At 39.4% G+C, this 27,261-nt stretch overlaps 4 protein-coding genes and 1 long non-coding RNA gene across 8 annotated transcripts in view; 1 reads left to right on the forward strand and 4 right to left on the reverse strand.

Moving 5' to 3' along the window:
• LOC100746740 overlaps positions 1-1,808 on the reverse strand; it is a 3,847-nt gene extending 2,039 nt beyond the window's left edge. For 2 of the 4 annotated variants that reach the window (XM_033321704.1, XM_012387668.3), the window contains exon 1: positions 1,275-1,802. The gene's annotated coding sequence lies outside the window, so the exon portion shown is untranslated. Of the gene's footprint in view, positions 1-1,274 lie in introns of all 4 variants that reach the window. The other 2 variants (XM_033321703.1, XM_024368833.2) reach the window with 2 other exon arrangements.
• LOC117151854 overlaps positions 1-2,504 on the reverse strand; it is a 6,357-nt gene extending 3,853 nt beyond the window's left edge. Inside the window, exons 1-2 of the long non-coding RNA XR_004461997.1 lie at positions 2,493-2,504; positions 591-600 (exon numbers count right to left, since the gene is read on the reverse strand). This is a non-coding gene — a long non-coding RNA (uncharacterized LOC117151854). The remainder of the gene's footprint in view (positions 1-590; positions 601-2,492) is intronic.
• LOC100746859 (COMM domain-containing protein 4) overlaps positions 1-9,174 on the forward strand; it is an 11,550-nt gene extending 2,376 nt beyond the window's left edge. Inside the window, exons 2-8 of the mRNA XM_012387669.3 lie at positions 7,442-7,489; positions 7,654-7,725; positions 7,817-7,882; positions 8,213-8,252; positions 8,424-8,624; positions 8,698-8,844; positions 8,924-9,174. Coding sequence (XP_012243092.1) covers positions 7,487-7,489; positions 7,654-7,725; positions 7,817-7,882; positions 8,213-8,252; positions 8,424-8,624; positions 8,698-8,844; positions 8,924-8,961 — 567 coding nt within the window. The 5' untranslated portion in view covers positions 7,442-7,486 and the 3' untranslated portion in view covers positions 8,962-9,174. The remainder of the gene's footprint in view (positions 1-7,441; positions 7,490-7,653; positions 7,726-7,816; positions 7,883-8,212; positions 8,253-8,423; positions 8,625-8,697; positions 8,845-8,923) is intronic.
• On the reverse strand, positions 2,519-6,295 carry LOC112213118. Its single transcript, XM_024368832.2, has 5 exons — positions 6,076-6,295; positions 5,455-5,514; positions 5,291-5,376; positions 4,734-4,900; positions 2,519-4,564 (listed from the first exon to the last, which is right to left on the reverse strand). Exons 3-5 carry the CDS (start codon positions 5,372-5,374, stop codon positions 3,163-3,165), a joined length of 1,653 nt encoding a protein of 550 aa, XP_024224600.1. The 5' UTR covers positions 5,375-5,376; positions 5,455-5,514; positions 6,076-6,295; the 3' UTR covers positions 2,519-3,162.
• Positions 9,175-9,716: 542 nt separating the features above from the next.
• Positions 9,717-27,261, reverse strand: part of LOC100746980 (microtubule-associated protein futsch) — a 34,896-nt gene continuing 17,351 nt past the window's right edge. Inside the window, exons 9-13 of the mRNA XM_033321706.1 lie at positions 26,039-26,809; positions 19,858-25,651; positions 18,774-19,746; positions 14,377-18,656; positions 9,717-14,189 (exon numbers count right to left, since the gene is read on the reverse strand). Coding sequence (XP_033177597.1) covers positions 14,020-14,189; positions 14,377-18,656; positions 18,774-19,746; positions 19,858-25,651; positions 26,039-26,809 — 11,988 coding nt within the window. The 3' untranslated portion in view covers positions 9,717-14,019. The remainder of the gene's footprint in view (positions 14,190-14,376; positions 18,657-18,773; positions 19,747-19,857; positions 25,652-26,038; positions 26,810-27,261) is intronic.

The raw sequence follows: 27,261 nt of genomic DNA on the forward strand, positions 1-27,261 counted from the left end.
GTAAAAGTAAATACTATATTAACTGCATGAAATCTTTATGGAGAAGTATAATTCTTATATGCAGAAGTACGTTGCCTCCCTCAATTCCCTCTAAGAATAATCTACTAATTGTACGTTCCTATTAAAGTCGCATTACTTTCATCCTTGCGAAATAGTCGGATTTATATTATATGCGCGTTTCATATACTTTCTTAAATATGTGCAAACACAGCGGATAAATTTAACGTGGAATATCCGATTTGATAATTCCTCCCTTATATTTTCATCATTTCTTTCGTGTTATCTTCGGTCATCGAGTAAAATTAAAATAAATCCGATATTTTGGAAGTAATTTTTAGAGAATCTTTATATTTATTATCAGAGCCCTATAGGAACTGTAAAAGAACATTTTAATTTAACGGAATACGAAAAAATATGTATATATATTCGTATATTTCTCTTACTATATATTATATATCTATTTTTTATTATATTTTATTATATTTATTATGTTTTGTGTTATATATAGTTGAAGGATGTGTTGCATCAAGTGGAAGCAACAGTGCATTTTCGTTAAAACTTGTTAAAACAATTAACAAGCACTTTCAAACCTGTCATCGGCTTATTCTTTTTCACAAACCATTTACGTCCTGCAATATCATATTTGAAAGGAACCTTTTTCTCTCGAAATGTTCATTTTTAGATCTTTTCGGTTTCTCCCCCTTTTTTTTTAACAAACCTTCGTTACATTAAATATCAGAAATAGAGAAACTATGTTTTCGACTTAATTTAATTTTCGTATGTCCTGTCATTCGACGCAAAATACGTGTCAGATCAAATTTTCAGAAAATATTCGTATCTGTCAGGCCGTATCTATCAATCTAGAATAATTTTAGATGAGAAAATTACGTGTCAAAGGATCTAGAAATTCTCTTTTTTCTTACGCGTACTAAACACACTTCCCTATAATACACAATATGCAACAAATTAAATAAGTCGACGAATCAACGTTAATTTCTGCAACCCCTTCGTTGCCGTTTTTAATGATTTAAGAAATGAAAGCTCCAAAAAAGACGAAATGTATCATCGGTTAGCACATTAAATAAAACTAATCTTCTCTTACTAAATAAAAATATTTTTAGATCACTATCGTTTAAACTCGTTATATCTTCTTCTTGTTAATTTTAATTCACTCTTAGAGTTTTATCGTCTAGTAACCAAGAGATTAATAATATTGGTGAGAAGGATCAATTAGCGAACTTTTTTAATTTGTCACGTTAAGAGCTGCCGCTTACCTCTTACACTGGTATCGTATTTCACTGTTGAAACCTATCCGCAGTTTCTGTTTCGAAAACTAATTCTTCACTTAATGGGATGTTACGATTGCGAAAAATCGTCTCACCACCGTTCCTTTCAGTTCTATGCAAATATATTGTACAGTACGCGCGACACTTGCGAGCTCCGCTAAAATAAGATGTACAGTGACTAGTAACGATACGCGCGGCTCTTCTTATACCCGCCACGTGCTTCCGCAGCGCACTCTCCTTGCTTCGAAAGAGCAACCCCGATTTTTAACCGCCCTTTTCATCCATGCTGCTATTATTGCTCACGCTTAATGCTTTTCTCTCTCTCTCTCTTCCTCTCTCCCTCTTTCTCTTTCTATTTCGCTACTGCACGTTGATTCCTATTTACGTTATTACATAAATCCATCTTCTAGGAAAAAACAAGAGAAACCAGAAACGAAACGGGGCAGGAAAAGGAGCGGAATGATGTTGCAAATTGTTATATCGTCGATGATAACGAACGTAAAACTTCGCCTCTCTTGTCCTATCATTCTTTTGTTAGATCGAGCGACGTTGTTTAGTGCAGATTTTAATTTGTCGTGATATATTATTTTATTGTAGAATAATTGGTTATCAGAGGTCTTCGCCAGAGTTGGCTACATTCGTCAAGTAATATCGTATTCCGCTGAAATTAGCTTTACCTTATCTTTCATTTGTGAATTAAAACAGACGATGACTGTTAATCATCATTCAATAATTTATTTCTATAATACGTGATGAAACACATTAAGATAACGACTACCATTGACACTCGACCAAAGTCTATACGTTTGCGTGGCTTTGGAAAGCGCGAACAGCAGGGAAATCCGTCGAATTTTTCTTGAATTCAGGCCCGTAATCCAAGGAAACGAGGCAACGGTGTTAAACGCTTGTCTTTTGCTTTGTAAAGTACGGTGACATTTTGCGAATACAATGACAAAGTGAATATGCGAGAAGAGACGGAGGTAGCATATGTGCGTATCGGTTAAAAATGCGTTTCTTCGCACTTTGAAAGATTACGTCGTAAATTTCAGCTCAGGGTAATGCGTAACGTCAAATTTTACGGTGAACAGGCAAGAGTAAAGACAAACGGAAGCAACAGCCTGTTGATCATCATTTTAATTTCAATCTCACCAAGAGAATTGCTCGCCGTTTCGATCAGAGTACAGTAGAAATCGAAGAACGATGAACTATTATCAGAGGTTTTCTTTCTATAAATTTACTCGGATCGCGCGATTTTTGAAGAACAAACAAGGCCAAGGTCTGATCATTCGTTTTTAGGAATATTAAGTATAGCGATTCAAGTAGATACAGATGTTGTATACAGGCGCGAGTGAAATGATCTTCATAAAATACGTAAGCATTAGGTAAGAGTATAATTGTGATGATAAAGCAAAATAACTTGCTTAAAATTATGGTTAAACGAGTAACACGGTGCTATTAAGTCCAGTCGGTAGATTTATTCGGTCAATACGTTTCTTCGGAACGTTTAACATTCTTTGTTTGTAGGTGTATTCGCTTTAGCGTTTCCTTTGCTCGCAAACGTAAAGATTCCGGTGAAATGTTATATATACATTCGTACAATACGTCCAATTTGATGTAATTTAACATTATTCGAATGACAATCAACTACGAACGTTCAAACGAGAAAAATTACATTTCGCCACACGAAATCTTTCAAATTCATAAGCCTAAACGATACATATGAAGACATTCTTTTAGACAAACTGAAATTTTCAATCGTAAAACAAGCGTTTCGCTTCGCTCTAATTGGAAACGATCGCGAAACACCAACCAGTTCGTTGCCAAAAAGATCTTAATTTTTTGAGAAACACTTTAAGTAAGAACAATTAGCGTTTAATCAGAATGATTCGTTCAGTGATGGTAACAACACTCTTTTACCTCTGGACGCATAAAAGGGATCAAACTTGGATAATAAGTCTTTAACAATTCCCTTCGTTTTTACCTCTTGAAGGTGATCTTGGAGTTTCTTTGTTCTCCTTTCTCTTTCGCTAAAACGATCCTTGCATGTATTCGAATCGCATTTCAAATCTTCCCTCAACTTTCCTCTATCCACGAAGCTATCTATCATCGATTCGAATTCTTTCGATTCTAATCGTTCGGATAATATCTTTTCGTCGTGCCAATTATTAGTTCTTTTACCTTTGGAAATGAAGTAAGGTTGCCTGAGTATGCTATCCAGCATGTCATAACCGACACTACCCCTTCGCTCTCTTTCGAGATAAGCCAAGATAGTCGGCATCGTTTTACGAACATGTCTGTACCGCCAATTTGGTCGGTACGTAGATTCGACCACAATATTCTTTACGACGGCGGAGGCACTGTTTGCCGTGTTCGAGTCGCGTTTCATTCGAACGTGAAATAAAACAGAATTACCCTTTTCGCCAATCGCGTTCCTCGAAACGCGAGCCAATTCGATCGGCATGTGAAATGTCGTCAGTCGAGGCGTGTAAATCGGACGTGAGACTATTTCGTCTTTCGAACGATACGTCGCCGGTATTTTTCTAAAATCCGCTCCACGCATGTCTTTCTGTTTGTTAAACGTTGACTCCACTTTTTCGAATCTCCCGCTCTTTTCCTCGTTTTTCGAATATATCTTTCGCTCGTCGTACGCCCTTTTCCTTCGCGTGGCAAACAACGAATTCTCATAGTTATTTGATCGTAAATGGTCGATACATTTGTCATCCGTCCTTTTCAGATTTTCCTCTTCTTCATCGTTATCACCACCGTCGTCGTAGTTGTCGTTATTTTTGTTTTTTTCGAGTCGCGAATTCGCATACGTCGATCTTCCATCTTCCGTCGTTGACTCGATCGTTTTCTGATCGTCCGCCAGGATAACGTTCGGATCTTCGTACTCGATCGGCGATTCTCCTCTCTTCGAATCGCTCGCGATATTTCTTAATTTTTCGTGAAACTTCTTTCCCCGAGAAATGATAAATGGATCGATCGTCTCCAAACGGCTATGACGCGAATGCTTCTCCTTGCGATCATTATCAATTTCGACCCATGTTGGTTCCTCCACGTAGAATGGATTTTGTTTTTCCAAGCCTAATTGTCGATGATAGCAACATTCCTTCGAATTAAACGATGCGAAACGATCGTCTCTTTCCAGTAGTTTGCGGAACTCTACCGATCTTGGTATGGTAGGATTCAGGATACGACGTCCTACGTGCTCGGCTCCTATTCTCTTTGCCAGATTCCAGCTATCATATTGCGATTGTTTGCCACTTGGGTCCACGTATCTTTGTAACACGATAAACTTTGTAATTATTTGCATATAGTACAGAAGTAGCGTCCATAGGTCGCGGAACACATAGTACATTTATCGAAAATTATGTTTAAAATTAACAAACACGTGACGACTTATGGACGATAGCGTATTTATATGAAATATGTATTTTGGACGATTACCTGTTCGCTGTAAAAGGTGTGAGTTTCAGCGATTTAGTAGCCTCTCGCGAGGTATGGTCATCGATTTCGAAACAAATGGCGTCTTGCCACGATCCACGTCTTCCATGTTTCCCCGAACAACGCACATTCAGATTGAACGTCGGTGTCGCTTCATCGTTTATGCTTTCCTAAAAATTGTGATTTTTTTAAATATCAGCGAGGGCGGTGAACGGTCTGGCGTTTAAACGGTGGACAAGAACTGTTCGTTATAAATATTGTTACGAAGCAAACAAGAAGTAGAAGATGAAACGCGACTCCAGGGAGGAAACTGTACTTCTTCGTACGTACAAGTGTTTTTCTTTTCTCTTTTCCCTCTTTTTCTTGTCGTAATCAATAAGGAGTTGGTGTAACCTTTTAAGAGTTTACTCATTAAAATGTGACGAAAGTAATAATAATACATCGATGGAAAAAAAAAGGATAAGAATTAATTTAGCAGAGTAATTCATAATTAGTAACGCATAGCTTTGCATAATCAGAATATTTAACTCTTACGATGCGACAAGTTCGTGCACATTTACCATAGAAGTGTCCTTTATCTTCGTCGCATCGATATTGCATGCCACCGCTGATAAGAGCGCTAGCGTAAGGAGGGATCTCGTCATTCCTACAAAATATACAAAATATTACATTCTCGAAGACGAAACTCCGTATGAAAAAATTATAGTCCATATTTTCGACTTACTTTTATATCAGGCGATATTTTCGACCCCCTTTCCTGTTGTACTACGATTTCGAAAACACCCTGTATACATAGTAACTATTTATAACCGAGGAGCGCTCGTAGGAAACATCGTAAGTGCCAAAATTGAAAAACTTCGACTTTTTATTGAAAAATGTTCTATATACCAATGGAAATATCGCGGTATAGAATTTGAGTGCAATTTCGCTTTCTAAATATTTATTAATAATGCTAGAAGATGGCGTTTCCACAGAGAGAAATTAGACGAATGGAACTAACTATAAAACAAAACAACATAACGTAATAATATAATATAATACAACTACAAAAGGTGACACGTACAGAGTTTTCTACAAATACACTTGTCTTTTTCACCAATTTCAACTGCATTGATACATAAGGATTCTTCTCCTTCTGAACATCTTGCTTCTTGGCACTTACAGTGTTTTAAGGTTATGTATTTTTAAATTTTAACAATACGTCGCGCTAAACTTTCGTCCCTGATGCCTTGCAACAATTGGATTTCAAAAATTATTTAAAGATATTCTGTCTATTTCGAAATATCGATCTCGTTCGAACAATTATGATCGGTAACGTAACAGTTAATGCGAGATGTGGACCTACCTGTTGTAACAACCGACCACGAACACTGTTTCGTCGTTGCACGACGAGTCGAACGCGAAGAATGGACTCGAAATGACCGTTTCTGCCGTATTTATGGTACTCGTTCGCGAATCCTACGGGCGACCTCGTTGCGGTCGAGAGATTAGGAGAATTGTATGGGGAATTTACCCTGCCACGAAACGCAAACATCCTGATGACTTTAGGTTATAAGTTTCTTCCGTGTTCTTGTTCTTTCGTCGAAAAATTCCTGTCATCAAGGGAAATGCGTTTCACGCTGGTCACGCTTGTCATAACAGAAAATGTTATTTCGTATTTTAACATTTTCAACGCCGACTCGATCATTTATATACTTAAAGACGATGCACATTGTCCCTACAATTTTTAATATTAATCTTCCGACTGCAACTTTATTTTTACCGACTTTGTTCCTATACCGAGTCGTTTAAGACCATTCGGCTTTGTTTATACCTTTGTGTCTTAACAAATCTCCAAAAATTCTTGGATAAAAGCTCTTCCAAGCTTCTAGAATGTCACTCGATTCGCAACGTAACGCTAAATTTTATTAGCGAAGCAACGTTCAAACAAAAATATCGAAAGAATGGAAATTTGCTGATTCGAAAACGGTATGCAGATGGAGGTTTAATTAAGTTAAGATTAAATTAAACTAATATTATACGCTTCTTATAAAATACATCGTGTATGTGTCGTCGAATCTGTCAGGATGTTTCCCTCTTTAGCTATTCCATGTGAAAGTACTTTGTTCTTTTTTTAGTCGTTAAATGGTAAGAAAGAAGTCAGAAAATCAACAAACTATAATCAAACTACGTCGTACAAACAAAAATATCGATAACGTGCAATATAGTTTGCAATACGTTCAATGAAACAGATATTTACAATGTAAACTGGAAAGGGATTGAATATAAGTACGCTGTTTCTTTCTGCGTCATGAAAGACGCGTAAGTACTTACTTATAACCATAAAAACGTTATGATGCGAGAAAGAACATGCACTCGTGTTTAATGTGATAGTACGTTGTGTAACCGAATCAAGTAGGAGGTAACCAAGAGCGCGTATCAACTTACTTACGTTTGATGTAATCCCTTTCGTCGGCATATCTTCTAACTTTTGCCCCTTTAAACCGATCGAGTTCAAACAAAATTTTGATTCTCTGGCCTAAACGACGATCTTCCCTAATTTTTCTTTTTCTTTTTGCGAGTCGTAGATCGTAGATATTGATAGTCGTAAAATCGTAAGAATTCGTCCACTGCGTCGTTTCGTACGACTGGCCAGTTCATTTGATTTCACGTCAAGTATGTGTTCTTTCGTTTTATCGATCGATTTAAACATTTATGGGTGTTCTTTTCAGATCAAGAACCGATACATCCGATATTTCAGAAGAAATCGATAAACCATGGTGAGATAATCTGCTTATCTATTATAAGTTATACGGTAATATAATACATTTGGCGATATAGTTTATTTTTGAAGTGGGTGCAATTACGCGTGGTAACTACGCAAAATTCTAGGCAGAAGATCGATAGAAACAACGTGCATTTTATTTCTCTCGTTTGTTCGTAGAAATTCAGATTTTTAGGCGATGGGGATTGCCCCGATTGGTTGCTGGCTGAGATCAACACGTTGTCACGTATGGTACAATTTCGTTTCAATATCACAGACAGTTTTCGCTTCTCGATCGAGTACGCCACGATCCTTGAAAGTTTGTTTAATTATTTTGTCGCAGACATCAATCAAAATCAAAATACTGGGCCAAACGGTTGCAAAGTATCTTACGGAGAGAGATCTCGATGTGAGTATTAATTCTTGATGATCTATATTTCAAAATAATAATTTTGCGAGCTTGTCGGATTTACTCGTGCCCGTATAAGAGATAAAGATTGGTTTTAACAAAGAATAAAGATTAGGAATAAATATCCTGCAGAAAATTTTAGTCGGGCAGAGAAAAATAGGATAACGCGTTATGTTGTTAAAAAGGAAAGAAAAAACGATAGAGTAGATCTTAGATACTGAAATCTAAGCGAAAAAGAGTTTTACGTTATACTATTTGTTCTGTCTCTGTCGCTATCGTTGTTATTTTTAGAAGAGTAATATCAATTTCGGAATACTTTTTCTTTTTAAGGAGGAGAAGGTCAGAAAAATTACTCAAGACGCTAAGGTTGGTAAGTGGAAATCAATTTTATTGCATCAAACAGTAAGTACAAGTGTATTGTTTTCTCGTTTCATACACAAAAATTCGTTTCTCTCTCTTTATTCATTTTATTCGTATGTGTGATCAATGTGCGTAACAATTTTTCTTTATCCTCCTTTCCTATTTCTTACCCTTCGCGAAGAATTAAACGACGCAAAGGCTATGGTGGCAGCTCTCGAATTAATTTTCACATCGTCCGCCCGATATGGCGTTTCCGCTGCCGATCTAAGCAGTGAGTTACAACAGCTGGGACTGCCTCGCGAACACAGTGCTGCGATTGCCAGACTACATACGGATCATTGTCCTCAAATTACGGCTGCACTTTCTTCGCAGTCTTTAAGAGGTAATTAAACGTCTTTTGGATTAGCCGCGTGATTGACGCGAATTCTAATTGGATTGGTAATATGGTTTTGCAGTCAGCAGATTATCGTCGATCGAAGTTCTATCCTGCGACAATTCCACGCCATTCTCCACGGTGTCTCTCAAATTGAAGAAGCTGGACGGAAACGTAGAAGATTCCGTTATTAATATATCAAAAAAGGACGTTCACGTTCTACTGACAGGTGAAGATTAGAATTTGACAAACGAAAGATTGGTATTGTTCGCATTTAACTCGTTCGTTTGTTTTTCCGTTTTTTCTAGAACTAAGAAGAGCCAAATCCTTGATGGAAAATCTCTAAATACTTGAAAATTACATTCTATGTACACACAACATGATCATCTTCATCGATAAGAATATTGTAAACTATATAACGTCGTCAATAATAACATTGCAAAATGAAAATATTTTGTTCTTTATTTTCGGCAGAAATCAATATTTCGTAATAAAAGCGACAAACATTTCCGGTAAAGGATGAAGAGGGAATATAGGTACTTTATCGAAAATAAATATCTCTCCAAATTAAAAACAAAAAGTTTTTAAGTAAATGAAAAACACGAGAGTACAAGGAAAGAGTATTGCTAAGGTATAATGTATATTTATTATATTATCATTTTTTGTCATATAGCATAACATTGTTATTTCTATAGTAATAATAATAATCATAATCATAATAATCATAATCATAACCATAATCATAATAATAATAGTAATTATAGCACCATGAACACTCCACAGTAAGTTTTTTTTTTTGTTTAATTCGTTATTCGAAAAACACGACGCGCTGATGCGCTTCAAGGGGTGAGAACCGCGATTTGTATAATAAATACAATTGTGAAAAACTGTACTTCGTCTTACATCTGCGGCGCAGTCTCGTAACGGCAGAAAATCGACTGTGAAGAAGAATGACTAGATGATTTTTTTAATATTAGGAAACGAGATTTTCTTCTGACTAGAACATTAGCGTATCCGATATTTCGCGTGGAGTAAACAAACTCTTGATTTATCATGTCTCGGTAGACCGATTGCTTTACTTTTCTTTTTCATTTTTTTTTCTCTTTTTTTCTGTCTTTTCAACATTTTGTCCCTTTTCGCATTCGTCTCGTTTGATCGCTGATTCGACGTTGCTTCGTACAATGTACTCTTTTTGATCCAGCAAAATCTCTTTAAAAACGCATGCCAAAATTCGAACGTGAGCCCTTACCCCGATACGCTCGAGTGTCGGATACGTGTTAAGGGCGTATGAAACACACTTCATACGACGCTCTTTTTAAGTTGATATTCAAATAAAACCGTATCACCGTTCTCACACCCGTTAAGCATCGCGATTTAGGGGTTCGTACAGGTGTCGAGGTTCGCACTTCTTAATCCTTTGCATATTCTTTTTCCTCCCGGAATTAGATTTCTTTCTAGTTTTTTTATTTTGTCTCTGACTTTCCATTCATATATTATATGTATATTTCTTGCGTCGTATGCATGTATTATGTATGTGCATACGCACGGTTTGTACGTATGTGTCTGTGTCTGTGTCTGTGTTTGTGTGTGTTCATATATATATATATATTTATATATATACCTTTTTGTTCTTCTTTATATTTAATCTAAACTGTCTTAATGAAAGCTCGTTCTTAACTTTTATATTCATCCTCGTTTCTTTTTAATTAAAATTCTCTTTCATCTTCGTTAGCTCGTCGAGGACGAGCGCATACCTAACCATTCGCTTCGTTTTACCAATGTTAATATAACTGTGTTTGTTTACTCGTTTCGATCGTTCTCGTTACATATTCAATTTCATAATTTTAATATCCTACCTAAATAGCTGGTCGTCGTTAGTTTGTCAATAAATAATACATAAATACATAGGTACACACATGGTTTTATCGCTATCGCGCATTTACGTTTTCTTCGGTTTCATTCGTCTGTTCCTTCTTTCTTTCTCTCGTCGCAAGCGACAAAATTCTCGTCCACGATGACGATGGTGACAATGACGATACGACCATGCCAATGACGATGGTAAACGTAACAATGCAACAACAACAACAACAATAACAATAATAACAGTGACAATAATAGAGATGATGACTGTAACGATACGATAATGGTCATTGATAATACATAATAGTAACGCGATGATTATGATAATCATAATGATGATGGCGATAATCATAACGATTTTGTTAGAATAACAATGACAATAGCGATAGTACGAACAGCGATAATATTAGGAGGAATAATAAATAATAATAAATAATAGCAATGACAATGGTAATAACGAGCATAGTAGCAGCGGCAGTAGTAGTAATAACGATGATGATGATGATAGTAATAATTATATCGAAGATAATACGTAGCAAACGTATTTTCGTTTAGACCAAACTTCTTTAAACCTCTCGTCCAAAGATCTTACGTATAAACCTAAATTACAAAGATGTAAAAGATGGAAAAGTAAATGCGTAAATAAGTAGATGAAATATACACACGGAGGAGCAAATAAGCGATCGTTGACGAGCAAACTGCGTTAAACGAGCAGTAAAAAACTTACACACTAACTAGAGCATTTATTGGACCTTGAGTTATCGTAAGACAATCACAATCGGCAGAACGTACGTTTCTCTTCTTAACTCTGCCTTTTTCCTTTCACGAACCTGGTAACATTCGTAAGACGATCGTTTTCGTACAACGGGTGTGAAAACCGATCGATATTATAGGCCTTTCGCTATGCTCAGTTTTTATGCCTTCGGTCTTTCGTTATTCGAGACATTTCCATCGAAATTTTCTTCTCAAATTCTCCGTGGTCGATCCGAGTAAATACAATTATCCGTAACTTGAAACTGTCAACTTGCACGAAATCGAATGCGATGGTAATTTTGTTAATAGGTCGATGAGATCGCTTTCGTTCTTTCAACGAACCATACTTATCTGTTATTTTCACGTATACATATATATATATATATATGCGTTCACAAAATAAATTTTTCCTTATATATCATTTATCACGAAACGATTAAGAACATAACGAGCATGCGTTCTCATAATCTACAAGGCTACGTTTGTTCTATGAAAATTACCTCGATCACACGCGTATTTCAAATTCTTGAAAACACGTTCGCTTTACGTTACTCACGTTAAGCAGAATTTTATTTCATCCACGTGGAAGATATCATCGTCCTTATACTTTCGGATTTCTAATCGTTCTTACAAGGATTATCATCATCATTGCCATCATCGTTACTATATTTGTCGTCGTCTCGTCGTTATTGTCACCGTTGTAGTCGTTATTGTCGTCACCATCGTCACCATCATCACCATCGTTATCGTCGATAACCGGTAATCGTCACCGTTCTCGTTTACGTTCGCGTTGTCCACATCGTTGTCACCACCGATCATCGTCATGATCGAATCGTTATCGTGACTAATGCGTGTTTTCGTCATTGTCGTTACGATTACCGTTGTAATCGTTTCGCGTATAGTCATCGTTACCATGTGTCGGGCAATTGTCACGCCATCGTCATCCCGCACGAGTGCAGTTTTGTCGTATTTCGTCGATCTGATTGAAATAAGTACAAAATGAACTAAACGGTTTGTCAACTTTCTGGAACGCTTTCTTTTACGGTGTTCGGTTCGACACGCGTAAAAGGAATAGGGACGCGCGGAGCATCGAAATTCCCTTGGAAAGCAAACATCGTCAGAATCGTTGCGTTTCTTTCGCGAGATACAACGAGGAGAGAATGGAAACGAGTCGATGGAATTCGTAGACCCCTTGTACAGTTCTCAACGTCGATACGACACCGCGATTATCGTTTGGTCTAATTTCATAAACGGTGCGCGCTCTAGAAAGTGGTATTTTGTTACGTGGCAAATGAAATACTCTCGTCTCTAAAAAATATCTATAAACGGATTTATATTACAGGAACGAGCAACTCTGTTCTTAAGGTGGCCGAAAACTCGGGCGAAACGTCGAAAAACAGAGCTGTTCACTCCGATACGATTATCGAACGTGGACTTTGTCCATTGGATGGATGTTGTACGATTTTTTACTTTATCGCCGTCTCAGTTTTGCTTCTGATATTCTACTTTCTTCGTTATCGAGAAGGGAATCCTTTTTTAGATTTTGCTTTATCTTTATTCACCTACCTCCGCTATAAGGTAACGGGCCTAAGTGGCATTTGGAATGGAACATCGACGATATGGACGATCGTTTTCCTATATCGCTTTTCCTGTTGTTCGCTTCGATCCGATTGCGACCGCGCGAATATCTTCTATTCTTTAGGAATCTTTGGAAACGCTTTGTTTCACGACTCGGATCGTCTCACCGCGGTACTTCCCGATTGACGTATATAGTCGTTTATCTCTGTACACGAGTAGACATTCACGACGAGGAGATCGATCGTTAGTTCGACGAAGAAACGTCCTTGGATGTTCCAACTCGAATTCGTTTTTGTCGAGAACTTAAGACCGTAAAAGATGTACAAAGAATCCTTTTTTCTTCTTCATCGACGTGGTCGATGCCTCGATATCTGCCCGTTATGTGTACGCGTTGTTTCGTCCTATTTACCTTTGTACGTCTTGTCCGTGTTATTGCTAGGCTGCGTTGCGTTGTTTCTACGTGTCTCCATCTTTCTACGGCTTTTTTAGCGATGCTTTCAAAGCGATAACAGTGTCGAGTAATAGGTGTGTATATAAAAAGATAATGGAGGCAAAGGACGCGTTCTTTAAACTTTGTGAGTGTAAGCGTCCAAAAAAACTGAGAACAGGCCAGGTTCGTTTGTCGCAACAGCTTCTAACGCGATCGTTTCGCAGCTTCGTATCGAAATTTTGCACGTACCAGCAAAGATCGTACACGGCCGAGTGTTCAGGAGAAAATTGCATTCTTTTTATCGTATTCTCGATCTAAGTATCATAGGTGAAGGAAGCAAAGAAAACAGATAGAGAGAGCAAGAAAGGAGCATCGTTAACGTTATCGTCCTCATCGCTGTTGTCGTTATCGTTGTTGTTGTGTTGTTATTTTTGTTGTTTTCGTCGTGATTGTTTTTGTCGTCGTTATTGTTGCTGCTATATGTTGTTATCGGTGGTCGTGGTAATATAGTTGTTGATCCAATAAACCTGTGCATTTAAAAACAAGGAACAACTGCGTATTTATGATTTATACGGGATTAGGCACGAAATATTCGGATCGTAGAACGACCACGTCCAAGTCGTTCGATGTAGCCTCTCCTTAAGATTTTTCTAAAGTTTTATGAACCGCTAGTAGGCACGGTAAGGAATTCGCGAAACGGCAAGTCCAGAAATAAAGCGATCAAGTACACTCTCTGAACACCGCTCAGAACTCAACTATTACGGCTGAGCAGGCTGCCAATCCCTAGAATTCAAGTCTATAGGCACTGCAACTAGTCTCGTGGTCCTGCAGGTTAATCGTACATCGGGATGCTGAAGGTGAAAGGTCAATGTGATTCGCAGCCAGAGCTTCTTCGTTGTCGGCTACCCAATAGCCCAGGGTGTCGGTGTCGTAAGTTGGGATCATAGTTACCTCTGAAAAGCAAAGATCATAATGCGAATCGTGCTAGGATCAGCAAATTAAGCGCTACGTAAGGATATAGTTTCTCGATGAGAATTAAGACTTGAAAATAAGATTGAAAAATTATTAGAGTTTTGGAATAAACGAGTGCCAATACCGATCGGCATAAATGTGTCCGAATGAAAACTGACGTCGACCTACCGAGATCTTTGTCTTCCCAAGTCCTCTTAGCTTCCAACAAAGCGTCATAGACCTCGCGACTTGGTTCGGTACCGCTGAACACGTAATATCTCGCGCGAACTCTCTTGAAGAATTCCAACGATGTGTAATAGGAGTTTCCATGATGAGGTACATAAGTAAGATCCACGTAGACGGGTTGTACTTTATTCTTCGAATCCTTCAGCTTCTTCTCGTTCTTGCCCGGACTCTCGGAGCGTTTCTTGTTCTTCAAATTCTCCGATAGAACCTTTCTCGCTTGTTTCTTCTCTTTTTTCGGTGTTCCGGGTGTACCCTTGTTAGAAATTTCATTGGTCACAGGAGCTGGCGAAGGTAATCTCAATGGCTCACCCCAGTCGTTAATAGCGTCGAAATTTAGTCTCATATTGTTGTCGGAATTCGTGTTTCTGAGGTTAAACTTATGCGGTGGAATGGGAGAAGGAAGTCCCAACGGAGTTCCCCAACCATCTAACGGATCTTTCTTCGTGTCAGACTTCGGATCCTCCTCTTTGCGATCGTCCGACTTACCATCAGAATCTGACGCTTCTCGACGAACGCTACCGTTCGTGTATCTCGCTGAGATAGTTTTACCCTGTGGTTCGGTTTCTTTAGTTTCCTTTTGTTCCATCGACAGAGCTTTCTCAAAGTCGAGTCCAGCCTCGTCGATATATTTCTTCGGATCGGATTTCTCCTTGTAATCTCCGGCATACTCTTTCTCCACCATGAAACGTTTGAACGTGTAATCACCTTGATCTGTCAGAGTGGAAGATTCGCCGATCTTCTGCGTGCTGCCACTTGTTGTATCTTTTTCAGACGGTAGCTCGCCATAAATGCTGCTGCTCATCGCGCTGCTCATAAAGTCGCTGGATGTTCTCTCTTTCTCTTTTTCCTGCAAGGAACGTAGAAGGGAGCTATCGGGACCCAAAGATTCCGTCATATCCTTGCTAGGTAAATATTCGTCTACCTTCACGTCCACTTTCTCCGCCAATATCACCGTCTCTCCTTTTTCGTTTGTGGTTTCCGTGACTTCTCGGGTCGTCGTCACTATCTCACCGTCGTCGGACACTGTCTTAGTCGTGGTGATGATCGTTCTGATCACCTCTCCCGATCTGAATCCTTCCGGAGTTCCAGTCAAAGACCTACCTTCGGATCTTCGGTCCGGTGTAGTTCTTCCTGACAGAGAAGAAACGTCGGAAGCGATATCGCGTACTTGAGGAGGCATCGAACGTTTATCCATCGGCGTATGCTTCGTTTCTTCCTTTTCAAATTTCGCTTCAGATTTTCCTTCTGCTCCTTCGACTTTCTTCTCTTCTTTCTTCCTTTCCGTAGACTCTTCGGTCTTCGTAGTTCTAATAGTAGTTTCTTTGATTATGGTACCTTCGTCGCTTAAAAATTCACTCTGCTTACTAGCTTCGGTCGTCATTTTTTCGATAGCCTCTCTGATGTCCTTCTCCGATATCTCACCACCCGTTTCTATGATAGTTGTCGTTCCTTTTTTAACGTCGACGTGCATACCCGACAGAATGTCCGATGTCAGACTCTCTTCGCTCAGCTTCTCGCCTCCTGTAATCACGATTTTCTTCGTTTCTGTTCTCACAGTTTCGACGGTCGATGGGACAGTTTCTTTGCTCACGATTTCTTTTATCGTTTCGAGATCGTCCGTGTCGCCCATCTCACCCTCGGGAACGATAATCTCGCGCTTTATGACTTTCGTAATCACCAGCGGATCATCCTGCTCGATGATCTCCCGTTTTATCACCTTACGAATCGTTTCGGGTTCTTCTTGATCCGACACTTCCCGTGTCACGATTCTTTTAACCACGATCACCTTGCCATCTGGCGAAACTTCCTTTTCTTCTTCGGTTGGCTCTCCTTCCATCTCTTCTTTACCTTTGATAATTCGTTTTTCCAATTCCTCGAACTCGAGCCTGGCCGAGGGTACGGATTCGCTCGCGTCTACGTCCGATTCGATTACTTTTCTGATTACTTCCGTTTTACCCGTCACTTGCGCGTCTACTTCGCCGATTTTACTTTCTTTCAGTACAGTAACTATCTGAGGTTTCGCTTCTACGGTGTGCGTAACGGATGATTTCTGGGTTACCGTAGTGGTGATAGTGGTGGAGGTGCCGATACTCGTAGAAACTACATCTTTATCAGGCGAAATATGGTCGATTGGTTTACCGGCAGATTTGTCTTCTACTTTCTCTACGGTGGAAGCTGTAGGCTCGGATATCGAATCAGGAGTTCCGTCACGAGTTACGTCTGGCGTTGATTTTCCTGATAACGTCGTTATATGAGTCGTACGTATCTCGGTTACTCCGCCGACGAATGCTTTGTGGAATTGGCTCTCGTAACTTGTCGAATAATCCGTCATCGACGTTTCCATGTGGCCTTCGCGTTGTCCCGAATATTCCACCGTTTTGTAATCGTAAGACATTTTCCCTTCTCCGTGGTCGGGTTCGTATCTGAGCTCCAGTGATTTTTCATAACGGTAGCCATCCTTGCCGTAGCTGTCATCTGGCTCGTCGTCGTGATAGTACACCTCCACGTCGATCACGGATTCTCGAGTAAGTTTTCTCTTCAGAATTAATTCCTCCGTTATTTCTAGAATAATGTATCGAGGTAAAGACGATCGAACGATAATGTCTTCTAGAATTTCTTCGGTGATCTTCTTTCCTTGCTTAACGTAGTCTTCTTCGAGAAGTTTCTCAATTTCGATTCTCTTCTCTTCCGAGATCGAAATTTCTTCGTCGATATGTGGCTCAGAACGTACAGGGCTATCTTGAGTAGATTTATCAGAAGCAATCAGTTCGGAACTTACGCTAGAACTTATCGAATGATCCGACTTCTCCATCTTTTGCTCGGGTATATCTAAAACTGAATCTCTGTTGAGTTTCCTCGTCGTAATAATTGTCTCTATGATAGTCATTACTATCAACTCTGAGACTGAATAAGTTCTAATTATTTCTTCTATTACGATCATCGTGATCTTCCTTCCCTTATTTATATATTCTTCTAAAATATACTTTTTAATATTTGCTTCTTTCTCAGGCGTTATTTTCATCATACTTTCTCGATCGACCTGCGTTTGGTCCATTTCAACACTTTCAGGCAATACTTTATAGCTATCATCGACGAATAGCGACTTATCTTTAGTTACCTCTGTAGTAGAAACGCTTATCTTCGTAAAATCTTCCAGTTTAACTGGCGTCTTTAATGCCCCATCCTTTTCGACTGATTTCCGAATATCAATCTGTTTCTCTTCGACATCTAGCTTTTTACTATCGATTTCTCTTCTTTTATCGCCTTCGTCTAAATCAGCGATGCTGGGAGACTTTGATTTGTCGGACAAATCTTTAGCTTCTCCTGGAACACTCGCTACACTGGGAGATCTGGATTTCTCAATTTCTTTTATACCAACTTCCTTCAAATCAGGTGTCTCGCTAGCAATGCTAGGAGTCTTTGATTTATCCTTAGGTTCTGACAGGACACTTGTTACACTGGGCGATCTGGACTTTCCAATGTCTTTAGCTTCGACTTCCTTTACATCGGAAACGTCGCCGGCGATGCTTGGGGACTTCGACTTGTCCGATACATCTCTCGAGTCCAACGTTGCACTTGGTATACTTGGAGATCTGGATTTCTCAGTATCTTTTGCTTCAACATCCTGTATATCGGGAACTTCTCCAGCGACACTCGGAGACTTGGATTTGTCCGCTGCTTCCTTTGGTTCGCCTAATACACTTGTTACACTAGGAGATCTGGATTTGTCTTTTACGTCAATATCCTTGAAATCAAGCGTGTCGCCAGCGATACTGGGCGACTTGGATACATCGGATTTACCCGCTACATCCTTAGATTCCACTGAAACGCTTGGTACACTCGGAGATCTAGATTTCACGATATCTTCCAATTCAACTTCTTTCACATCAGGTGCCTCGCCAGCGATACTGGGTGACTTTGATTTATCCGATACATCCTTAGCTTCCTTTGGAGCACTTGGTATAGTTGGAGATATAGGTTTGTCAATAGATTTCGTTTCAACCTCCTTTAGGTCAGGTGATTCACCAGCAATGCTGGGCGACTTTGACTTATCTGATACATCTTTCAATCCCACTGAAATATCTGTTACACTTGGTGATTTAGATTTGTCCACAGAATCTGCAACATCTTTCAGATCCAATATATCACTAGCAACGCTAGGGGATTTTGATTTATCCGTTAAATCCTTTGCTTCCGCTGGGGCACTTGTTACGCTAGGTGACCTAGATTTATCAGCAACTTTAGCGTCAACATCCTTTAAATCACTTGTTTCGTCAGCAACGCTGGGAGTCTTTGATTTTTCTGATATATCTTTATATTCCAACGGAACACTAGGTGACCTAGACTTATCAGCATCCTTCGTGGGAACATCCTTCAAATCGAGAGCCTCGGCAACAATGCTGGGAGACCTGGATTTATCCTTCGATTCGTCTGTGACGCTAATCACACTGGGAGACCTAGATTTCCCAATTTCTTTAGCCTCGACATCCTTCAAATCAATAGCTTCGCCAGCAATACTGGGCGATTTCGATTTATCTACTGTTTCTTTTAGTTCCGCTGAAACGCTTGTTACGCTAGGAGATCTAGATTTCTCCATATCTCTCAGATCAGGAACTTCACCAGCAACACTGGGAGATTTTGATTTATCTGACACGTCCTTTGATTCCACAGGAATGCTTGCTATACTGGGAGATCTAGATTTCTCAACATCCTTCAAATCGGGAACTTCGCCAGCGACACTGGGAGATTTTGACTTATCTTTTAAGTCCTTGGATTCCACAGGAATACTTGGTATACTGGGAGATCTGGACTTCTCAACATCCTTCAAATCGGGAACTTCGCCAGCGACACTGGGAGATTTTGACTTATCTGATACGTCCTTAGATTCCACAGGAATGCTTGGTATACTGGGAGATCTGGATTTCTCAACATCCTTTAAGTCGGGTACTTCACCAGCAACACTGGGAGATTTTGATTTATCTGATACGTCTTTCGATTCCACAGGAATGCTTGGTATACTGGGAGATCTGGATTTCTCAACATCCTTTAAGTCGGGTACTTCACCAGCAACACTGGGAGATTTTGATTTATCTGACACGTCCTTTGATTCCACAGGAATGCTTGCTATACTGGGAGATCTAGATTTCTCAACATCCTTCAAATCGGGAACTTCACCAGCGACACTGGGAGATTTTGACTTATCTGATACGTCCTTTGATTCCACAGGAATGCTTGGTATACTAGGAGTTCTAGATTTCTCAACATCCTTCAAATCGGGAACTTCACCAGCGACACTGGGAGATTTTGACTTATCTGATACGTCCTTTGATTCCACAGGAATGCTTGGTATACTTGGAGATCTAGATTTCTCAACATCCTTTATGTCGGGTACTTCACCAGCAACACTGGGAGATTTTGACTTATCTGATACTTCTTTCGATTCAGCGGAAACACTTGGTATACTGGGAGATCTAGATTTTGCAACATCCTTTAAGTCTTGAACTTCTCCAGCAACGCTGGGAGATTTTGACTTATCTGATACGTCCTTCGATTCCATAGGAATACCTGGTATACTGGGAGATCTAGATTTCTCAACATCCTTTAATTCGGGAATTTCACCAGCAATGCTAGGCGTCTTTGACTTATCCAAAACGTCCTTTGCTTCAGCCGGAATACTAGTTATACTGGGAGATCTAGATTTCTCAATATCCTTTAAGTCAGGTACTTCTCCAGCAATGCTGGGTGACTTTGATTTATCCGTGGCTTCTTTCGATTCCGTTGATGCGATTGATATACTTGGAGATCTAGATTTTTGTGTATCTTTTATATCGGCGTCCTTTACATCGGGTATTTCGCCAGCGATACTAGGAGACTTTGATTTATCTGATGCGTCTTTCGCTTCAGTTGGAACACTTGTAATGCTAGGAGATCGAGATTTCTCAATATCTTTTGCTTCAACATCTTTCAAATCGGGGACCTCCCCAGCAATACTAGGCGATTTTGATTTATCGGATGTTTCCTTTGTTTCAGTTACAACAGATGCAACACTAGGAGACCTGGATTTGTCAGCACTTTTTGCATCAATTTCATCTAGATCGGGTTTCTCGCCAGCAATGCTAGGTGACTTTGACTTATCAGTTGATTCTCTCAGCTCGGCTGAAATGCTTGTTACACTAGGAGACCTAGACTTCTCAGCATCTTTTACGCAAACGTCTTTTAATTCTGGAATCTCACCAGCAATGCTGGGTGACTTGGATTTATCCGGTGTTTCTTTCCGCTCAGTAGGTACGCTTATCACACTAGGAGACCTAGATTTCTCAATATCTCTTTCGTCAATCTCCTTCAAGTCAAGAGTCTCACTAACAATACTAGGTGACTTTGACTTATCCGAAAGTTCCTTCGGTTCAACTGCAATACTTGCTACGCTGGCAGATCTGGATTTGTCAAAATCTTTTTCATCGACTTCCTTCAGATCGGCAATATCTCCCGCAATGCTTGGTGTCTTGGATTTATCAGCTGGTTCTTTTGGCTCAGTAAGGACACTAGTTACGCTAGGCCTAGGAGACCTAGATTTGTCAACATCCTTTAAGTCAGGTTCTTCGCCAACAACGCTGGGAGTCTTTGACTTATCTGATACTTCTTTAAACTCCGCTGAAATACTTGTTACGCTAGGAGACCTAGACTTCTCGATATCCTTTAAATCTGGTGTTTCGGCAGTAATGCTAGGAGTCTTTGACTTATCTTTCAGTTCCGTTGAAATACTTGTCACACTAGGAGATCTGGATTTCTCAATATCTTTTGTTTCCAGTTCTTTTAGATCCAGCGTATCACTGACGATGCTTGGTGTCTTTGATTTATCTGATATATCTTTAGTTTCTATTGGAGCACTTGGTATACTCGGAGATCTAGATTTCTCAGCACCTTTCGCTTCAACGTCCTTCAGATCAGGCGTTTCACCAGCGATACTAGGAGACTTCGACTTATCCGATACATCTTTTGCCTCAGCTGGGACGCTTATTACACTAGGAGACCTAGATTTTTCAATTTCTTTAGCTTCAAGATCCTTTAAGTCAGGTGTCTCGCCAGCGATACTAGGAGATTTCGACTTATCCGGCACGTCTTTTGCTTCAGATGGGACACTCGTTACACTGGGAGACCTAGACTTCTCTATTTCTTTAGCTTCAATGTCCTTTAAGTCAAGTGTCTCGCCTGCGATACTAGGAGATTTTGACTTATCCGGTACGTCCTTTGCTTCGGATGGGACACTCGTTACACTGGGAGACCTAGACTTCTCTATTTCCTTAACTTCAATGTCTTTTAAGTCAGGTGTCTCGCCAGCGATACTAGGAGATTTCGACTTATCCGATACGCCCTTTCCTTCGGATATGATACTCGTTACACTGGGAGATCTGGACTTCTCTATTTCTTTAGCTTCAAGATCCTTTAAGTCAAGTGTCTCGCCTGCGATACTAGGAGATTTCGACTTATCCGGCACGTCTTTTGCTTCGGATGGGACGCTTATTACACTAGGAGACCTAGATTTTTCAATTTCTTTAGCTTCAAGATCCTTTAAGTCAGGTGTCTCGCCAGCGATACTGGGAGATTTCGACTTATCCGATACGTCTTTTGCTTCGGATAGGACACTCGTTACACTGGGAGATCTGGATTTCTCTATTTCTTTAGCTTCAATCTCTTTTAAGTCAGGTGTCTCGCCAGCGATACTAGGAGATTTCGACTTATCCGACACGTCTTTTACTTCAGCTGGGACGCTTGTTACACTGGGAGACCTAGATTTTTCAATTTCTTTAGCTTCAAGATCCTTTAAGTCAGGTGTCTCGCCAGCGATACTGGGAGATTTCGACTTATCCGATACGTCTTTTGCTTCGGATAGGACACTCGTTACACTGGGAGATCTGGATTTCTCTATTTCTTTAGCATCAACCTCTTTTAAGTCGGGTGTCTCGCCAGCGATACTAGAAGATTTCGACTTATCTGACACGTCCTTTGCTTCAGTCGAGACACTCGATATACTGGGGGACCTAGATTTCTCCATATCTTTTGTTTCAACTTCTTTTAAGTCCGGAATCTCTCCAGCAATACTAGGTGTCTTTGATTTATCCACCGGTTCCTTTTGTTCAGTCAAGAGACTTGTGACGCTAGCGACACTAGGAGATATTGACTTCTCAATATCTCTTGCCGCAATATCCTTTATATCGCATACCTCGTCAACAATACTGGACGACTTTGACGCATCTGATGCATCCTTAGATTCTCCTGAGACACTTGTTATACTGGAAGATGCAGACTTCTCATCTTCTGCCTCTGCATCCTCTAAATCCGAATAACGAGAAAGTGATTTTTTATCAATAGCCTTTAAATCTGGCTTCTCTGCAGGACTAATCGGTGATTTCAAACGATCTGTAATAACCTCACGTTCTTCGGTAGCACCCGTTATACTTAACGCCCTAGCCTTGTCTATTTCCTTTACATCAATCTCTTTCCACTCATGCGGTTCAGTAGGAATACTGGGTCGCTTTGATACATCAAAAGGTGCCTTTGATTCTATCGGTTTTTCACTGGGAATTTCTGCGATGTCTGCTTTCGAAGGTTGTTCAAGAACAGGACTTGTAGTTGGAGTTCTAGGTTCCTCTGGTGTTTTTGTTTTCTTGGATTCTTCAGCCTGACGTTTAGAAACATCTACTTGTTCTTCTATCTTCTTTTCTGCTTCTGCGGTAGTGATCTCAGATTTTTCCAACTTTGTCAAATAGACAATCGTCTTTTCTACCATTTTATCCTCGCTTACCTCCTGCAAATCCCCTTTATCGCTCGGTGCCGGAGAAGGAGATTTTTTGTCTGCTTCTTTCTTTCCTAACTTGTCCTGGTCAGTGATAATTGCTGGCTTAAGGTCTGTGATTGGTTGTATCTTTTCTGCTTTGGTAGGTTCGAAATCAAGTGGTTTCTCTTTTAGTTCTGGACTCTTTTCAGGACTCTTTTCAGGACTCTCTTCAGGACTCTCTTCAGGACTTTTCTTAGGTGAAATACCGGCGCGTTCTTTCTTGTCTCCTTTTTCATCACTTACAGGCATCTCAATTTTTCTATCAACTTGAGCAACTTCTTTAATTACTTCTGTTTTCAAACCTTCCGGCATTCCAATCTTTCTTTCTGGAACTATCGTTTCGAAGGTTGACTTTAGAGGTTCTATATCTCTCATATCAGAAGTCTTCGCCGATTCTTCCGGTGATTTTGCAAAAATAGTTTCCGCCGGAGAAACATCTTCCGATCGAAGCGACTCCGGTGATTTCGATGCAACGATGTCGAGACTTTTCTTGCGAATTTCATCGACTTCAACTTTCTCTTGAATCAGCGTCGGTTTCTCTAAAGCTTCTTTAATCATTTTTCCATCTAATTCTTTTTTCTCAGCAACGGTGTCCACTACTTTAGTAGCTGTATCAACAGATGATTCGATTGTTTCAATCTTCCTAGTTTCTAATTCTTTCTTTTCGACTTTTTCACGAACGGTTTTAGCCATATCCTCCAAAATTTCTGTTTGTTGTTGCAAACTGGGAGACTTTGGAATTTCTGATTCTATCAGAGATGGAGAAGTGCTACTGTCCGCTTCTTTCGGTTTAGTAGGTACCGCCTTCTCTAAGCTGTCTTCGAGATCACGTGAGTCACGAGTGTCAATCGGTGACTTATCCAAGCTGTCTTCAGGAGTTACCTTTCCGACATCTTTGATTGATGGTGACTTATCAGAAATGCTGTCTTTTTCTGGAGAACTGATTTCTGAGTGCAGGGAGTCCTTATCTAGAAGCAAAGAATCTTTATCGGATGTTGATTTGACAGATGCATCTTTAAGAGAATCATCAGGTGTAACAGTTTTTTGGAGCGCGATAGTACCAGTTGGGGAAATTTCAATTTCTTGTCCGCCATCTTCGCTGCTTGCTGTAACTAACATCCTTCGAACAGCTGCAGCATCATCTTCAGGCGATTTCTCAGGTTTCTTTTCTTCTTTAACTGCAACTGGTATCTCTTTGAGTGGCTCTTCTTTTCGAGTCAACGATAAGTCTTCAAGAACAACTTTCTCAATCTTCTTGTCACCTTCGACCTTTTCTACTTTGGGAGATACTTTCTCATCCTTTTGAGCTAAATCTTCAGGAGCAACCTTCTCCATTTTCTTGTCATCTTCAATCTTTTCTACTTTAGGAGATATTTCTTCGTCTTTCTTAGCCAAGTCTTCAGGAACAACTTTCTCCATTTTCTTGTCATCTTCGATCTTTTCTATTTTGGGAGATACTTCTTCGTCTTTCTTAGTTAAGTCTTCAGGAGCAACTTTCTCAATTTTCGTGACATCTTCGATCTTTTCTGCTTTGGGAGATATTTTCTCATCTTTTTTGGCTAAATCTTCAGGCCCAACCATCTCCACTTTCTTGTCGTCTTCGATCTTTTCTACTTTGGGAGATATTTTCTCATCCTTTTTAGCTAAGTCTTCTAGAGTCACTTTCTCAATTTTCTTGTCATCTTCGATCTTTTCTACTTTGGGAGATACTTCTTCGTCTTTCTTAGCTAAGTCGTCAGGAGAAACTTTCTCCATTTTCTTTTCATCTTCGATCTTTTCCAGCTTGGGAGATACTTCCGCATCTTTTTTAGCTACATCTTCAAGAGCAACTTTCTCAATTTTCGTAACATCTTCGATCTTTTCTGCTTTAGGAGATATTTTCTCATCTTTTTTAGCTAAATCTTCAGGCGCAACCATCTCCACTTTCTTGTCGTCTTCGATCTTCTCTACTTTGAGAGATATTTTCTTGTCATCTTCGATCTTTTCTACTTTGGGGGATACTTCCTCATCTTTTTTAACTAATTCCTGAATACTCTTCTTACGCTCCACTTCAAGTATTTCCGGTTTCTTTTCAACAAGTTCTTCCTTCGGTACGCGATCAACAACTTCCGATTCCGGAATTTTCTTGGAAACGTCGATGACTGTCTCCAATTTGTCTTCTCGCTTCTCGTCTTTTGTTAATGAAATTTCAGTAGGCTTGATTTCATCGATGATTTCCTTTTGAACAGGTGACTTTGGTTCAGTCGCCTTTTCCACTGGTCTCTCTTCTTCTTTCGTTTCTATTGGTTTCACTTCTTCTTTCTTTTCCACTGGTTTTACTTCTTCTTTCTTTTCCACTGGTTTCACTTCTTCTTTCTTTTCTACTGGTTTCACCTCTTCCTTCTTTTCTATTGGCTTCACTTCTTCTTTCTTTTCCACTGGTTTCGCTTCTTCTTCCTTTTCTACTGGTTTCGCCTCTTCTTTCTTTTCCATTGGTTTTACTTCTTCTTTCTTTTCCACTGCTTTCGCTTCTTCTTCCTTTTCTACTGGTTTCACCTCTTCTTTCTTTTCCATTGGTTTTACTTCTTCTTTCTTTTCCACTGGTTTCATTTCTTCTTCCTTTTCTACTGGTTTCGCTTCTTCCTCCTTTTCCATTGGTTTTACTTCTTCTTTCTTTTCCATTGGTTTTACTTCCTCTTCCTTCTCTACTGGTTTCACTTCTTCCTTCTTTTCTATTGGTTTTACTTCTTCTTTCTTTTCTACTGGTTTTATTTCTTCTTCCTTCTCTACTGGTTTCACTTCTTCTTTCTTTTCCACTGGTTTCACTTCCTCTTCCTTCTCTACTGGTTTCACTTCTTCCTTCTTTTCTATTGGTTTTACTTCCTCTTCCTTCTCTACTGGTTTCACTTCTTCCTTCTTTTCTATTGGTTTTACTTCCTCTTCCTTCTCTACTGGTTTCACTTCTTCCTTCTTTTCTATTGGTTTTACTTCCTCTTCCTTCTCTACTGGTTTCACTTCTTCCTTCTTTTCTATTGGTTTTACTTCCTCTTCCTTCTCTACTGGTTTCACTTCTTCCTTCTTTTCTATTGGTTTTACTTCCTCTTCCTTCTCTACTGGTTTCACTTCTTCCTTCTTTTCTATTGGTTTTACTTCCTCTTCCTTCTCTACTGGTTTCACTTCTTCCTTCTTTTCTATTGGTTTTACTTCCTCTTCCTTCTCTACTGGTTTCACTTCTTCCTTCTTTTCTATTGGTTTTACTTCCTCTTCCTTCTCTACTGGTTTCACTTCTTCCTTCTTTTCTATTGGTTTTACTTCCTCTTCCTTCTCTACTGGTTTCACTTCTTCCTTCTTTTCTATTGGTTTTACTTCCTCTTCCTTCTCTACTGGTTTCACTTCTTCCTTCTTTTCTATTGGTTTTACTTCTTCTTCCTTCTCTACTGGTTTCACTTCTTCCTTCTTTTCTATTGGTTTTACTTCTTCTTCCTTTTCTACTGGTTTCACTTCTTCCTTCTTTTCCATTGGTTTCACTTCTTCTTTCTTCTCTACTGGTTTAACATCTTCCTTCTTTTCCATTGGTTTTACTTCTTCTTTCTTCTCTATTGGTTTTACTTCTTCTTCCTTTTCTACTGGTTTAACTTCTTCCTTCTTTTCCATTGGCTTTACTTCTTCTTTCTTTTCTATTGGTTTCATTTCTTCTTCCTTCTCTACTGCTTTCACTTCTTCCTCCTTTTCTACTGGTTTTACTTCTTCCTTCTTTTCCATTGGTTTCACTTCTTCTTCCTTCTCTACTGGTTTCACTTCTTCCTTCTTTTCCAATGGTTTTACTTCTTCTTTCTTTTCTATTGGTTTTACTTCTTCTTCCTTTTCTACTGGTTTAACTTCTTCCTTCTTTTCCATTGGTTTTACTTCTTCTTTCTTTTCCATTGGTTTTACTTCCTCTTCCTTCTCTACTGGTTTCACTTCTTCCTTCTTTTCTATTGGTTTTACTTCTACTTCTTCTTTCTTTTCTATTG

The sequence above is a fragment of the Bombus impatiens genome, unplaced genomic scaffold (assembly GCF_000188095.3).
Source record: "Bombus impatiens unplaced genomic scaffold, BIMP_2.2 scf_0481, whole genome shotgun sequence".
Taxonomy (NCBI): domain Eukaryota; kingdom Metazoa; phylum Arthropoda; class Insecta; order Hymenoptera; family Apidae; genus Bombus; species Bombus impatiens.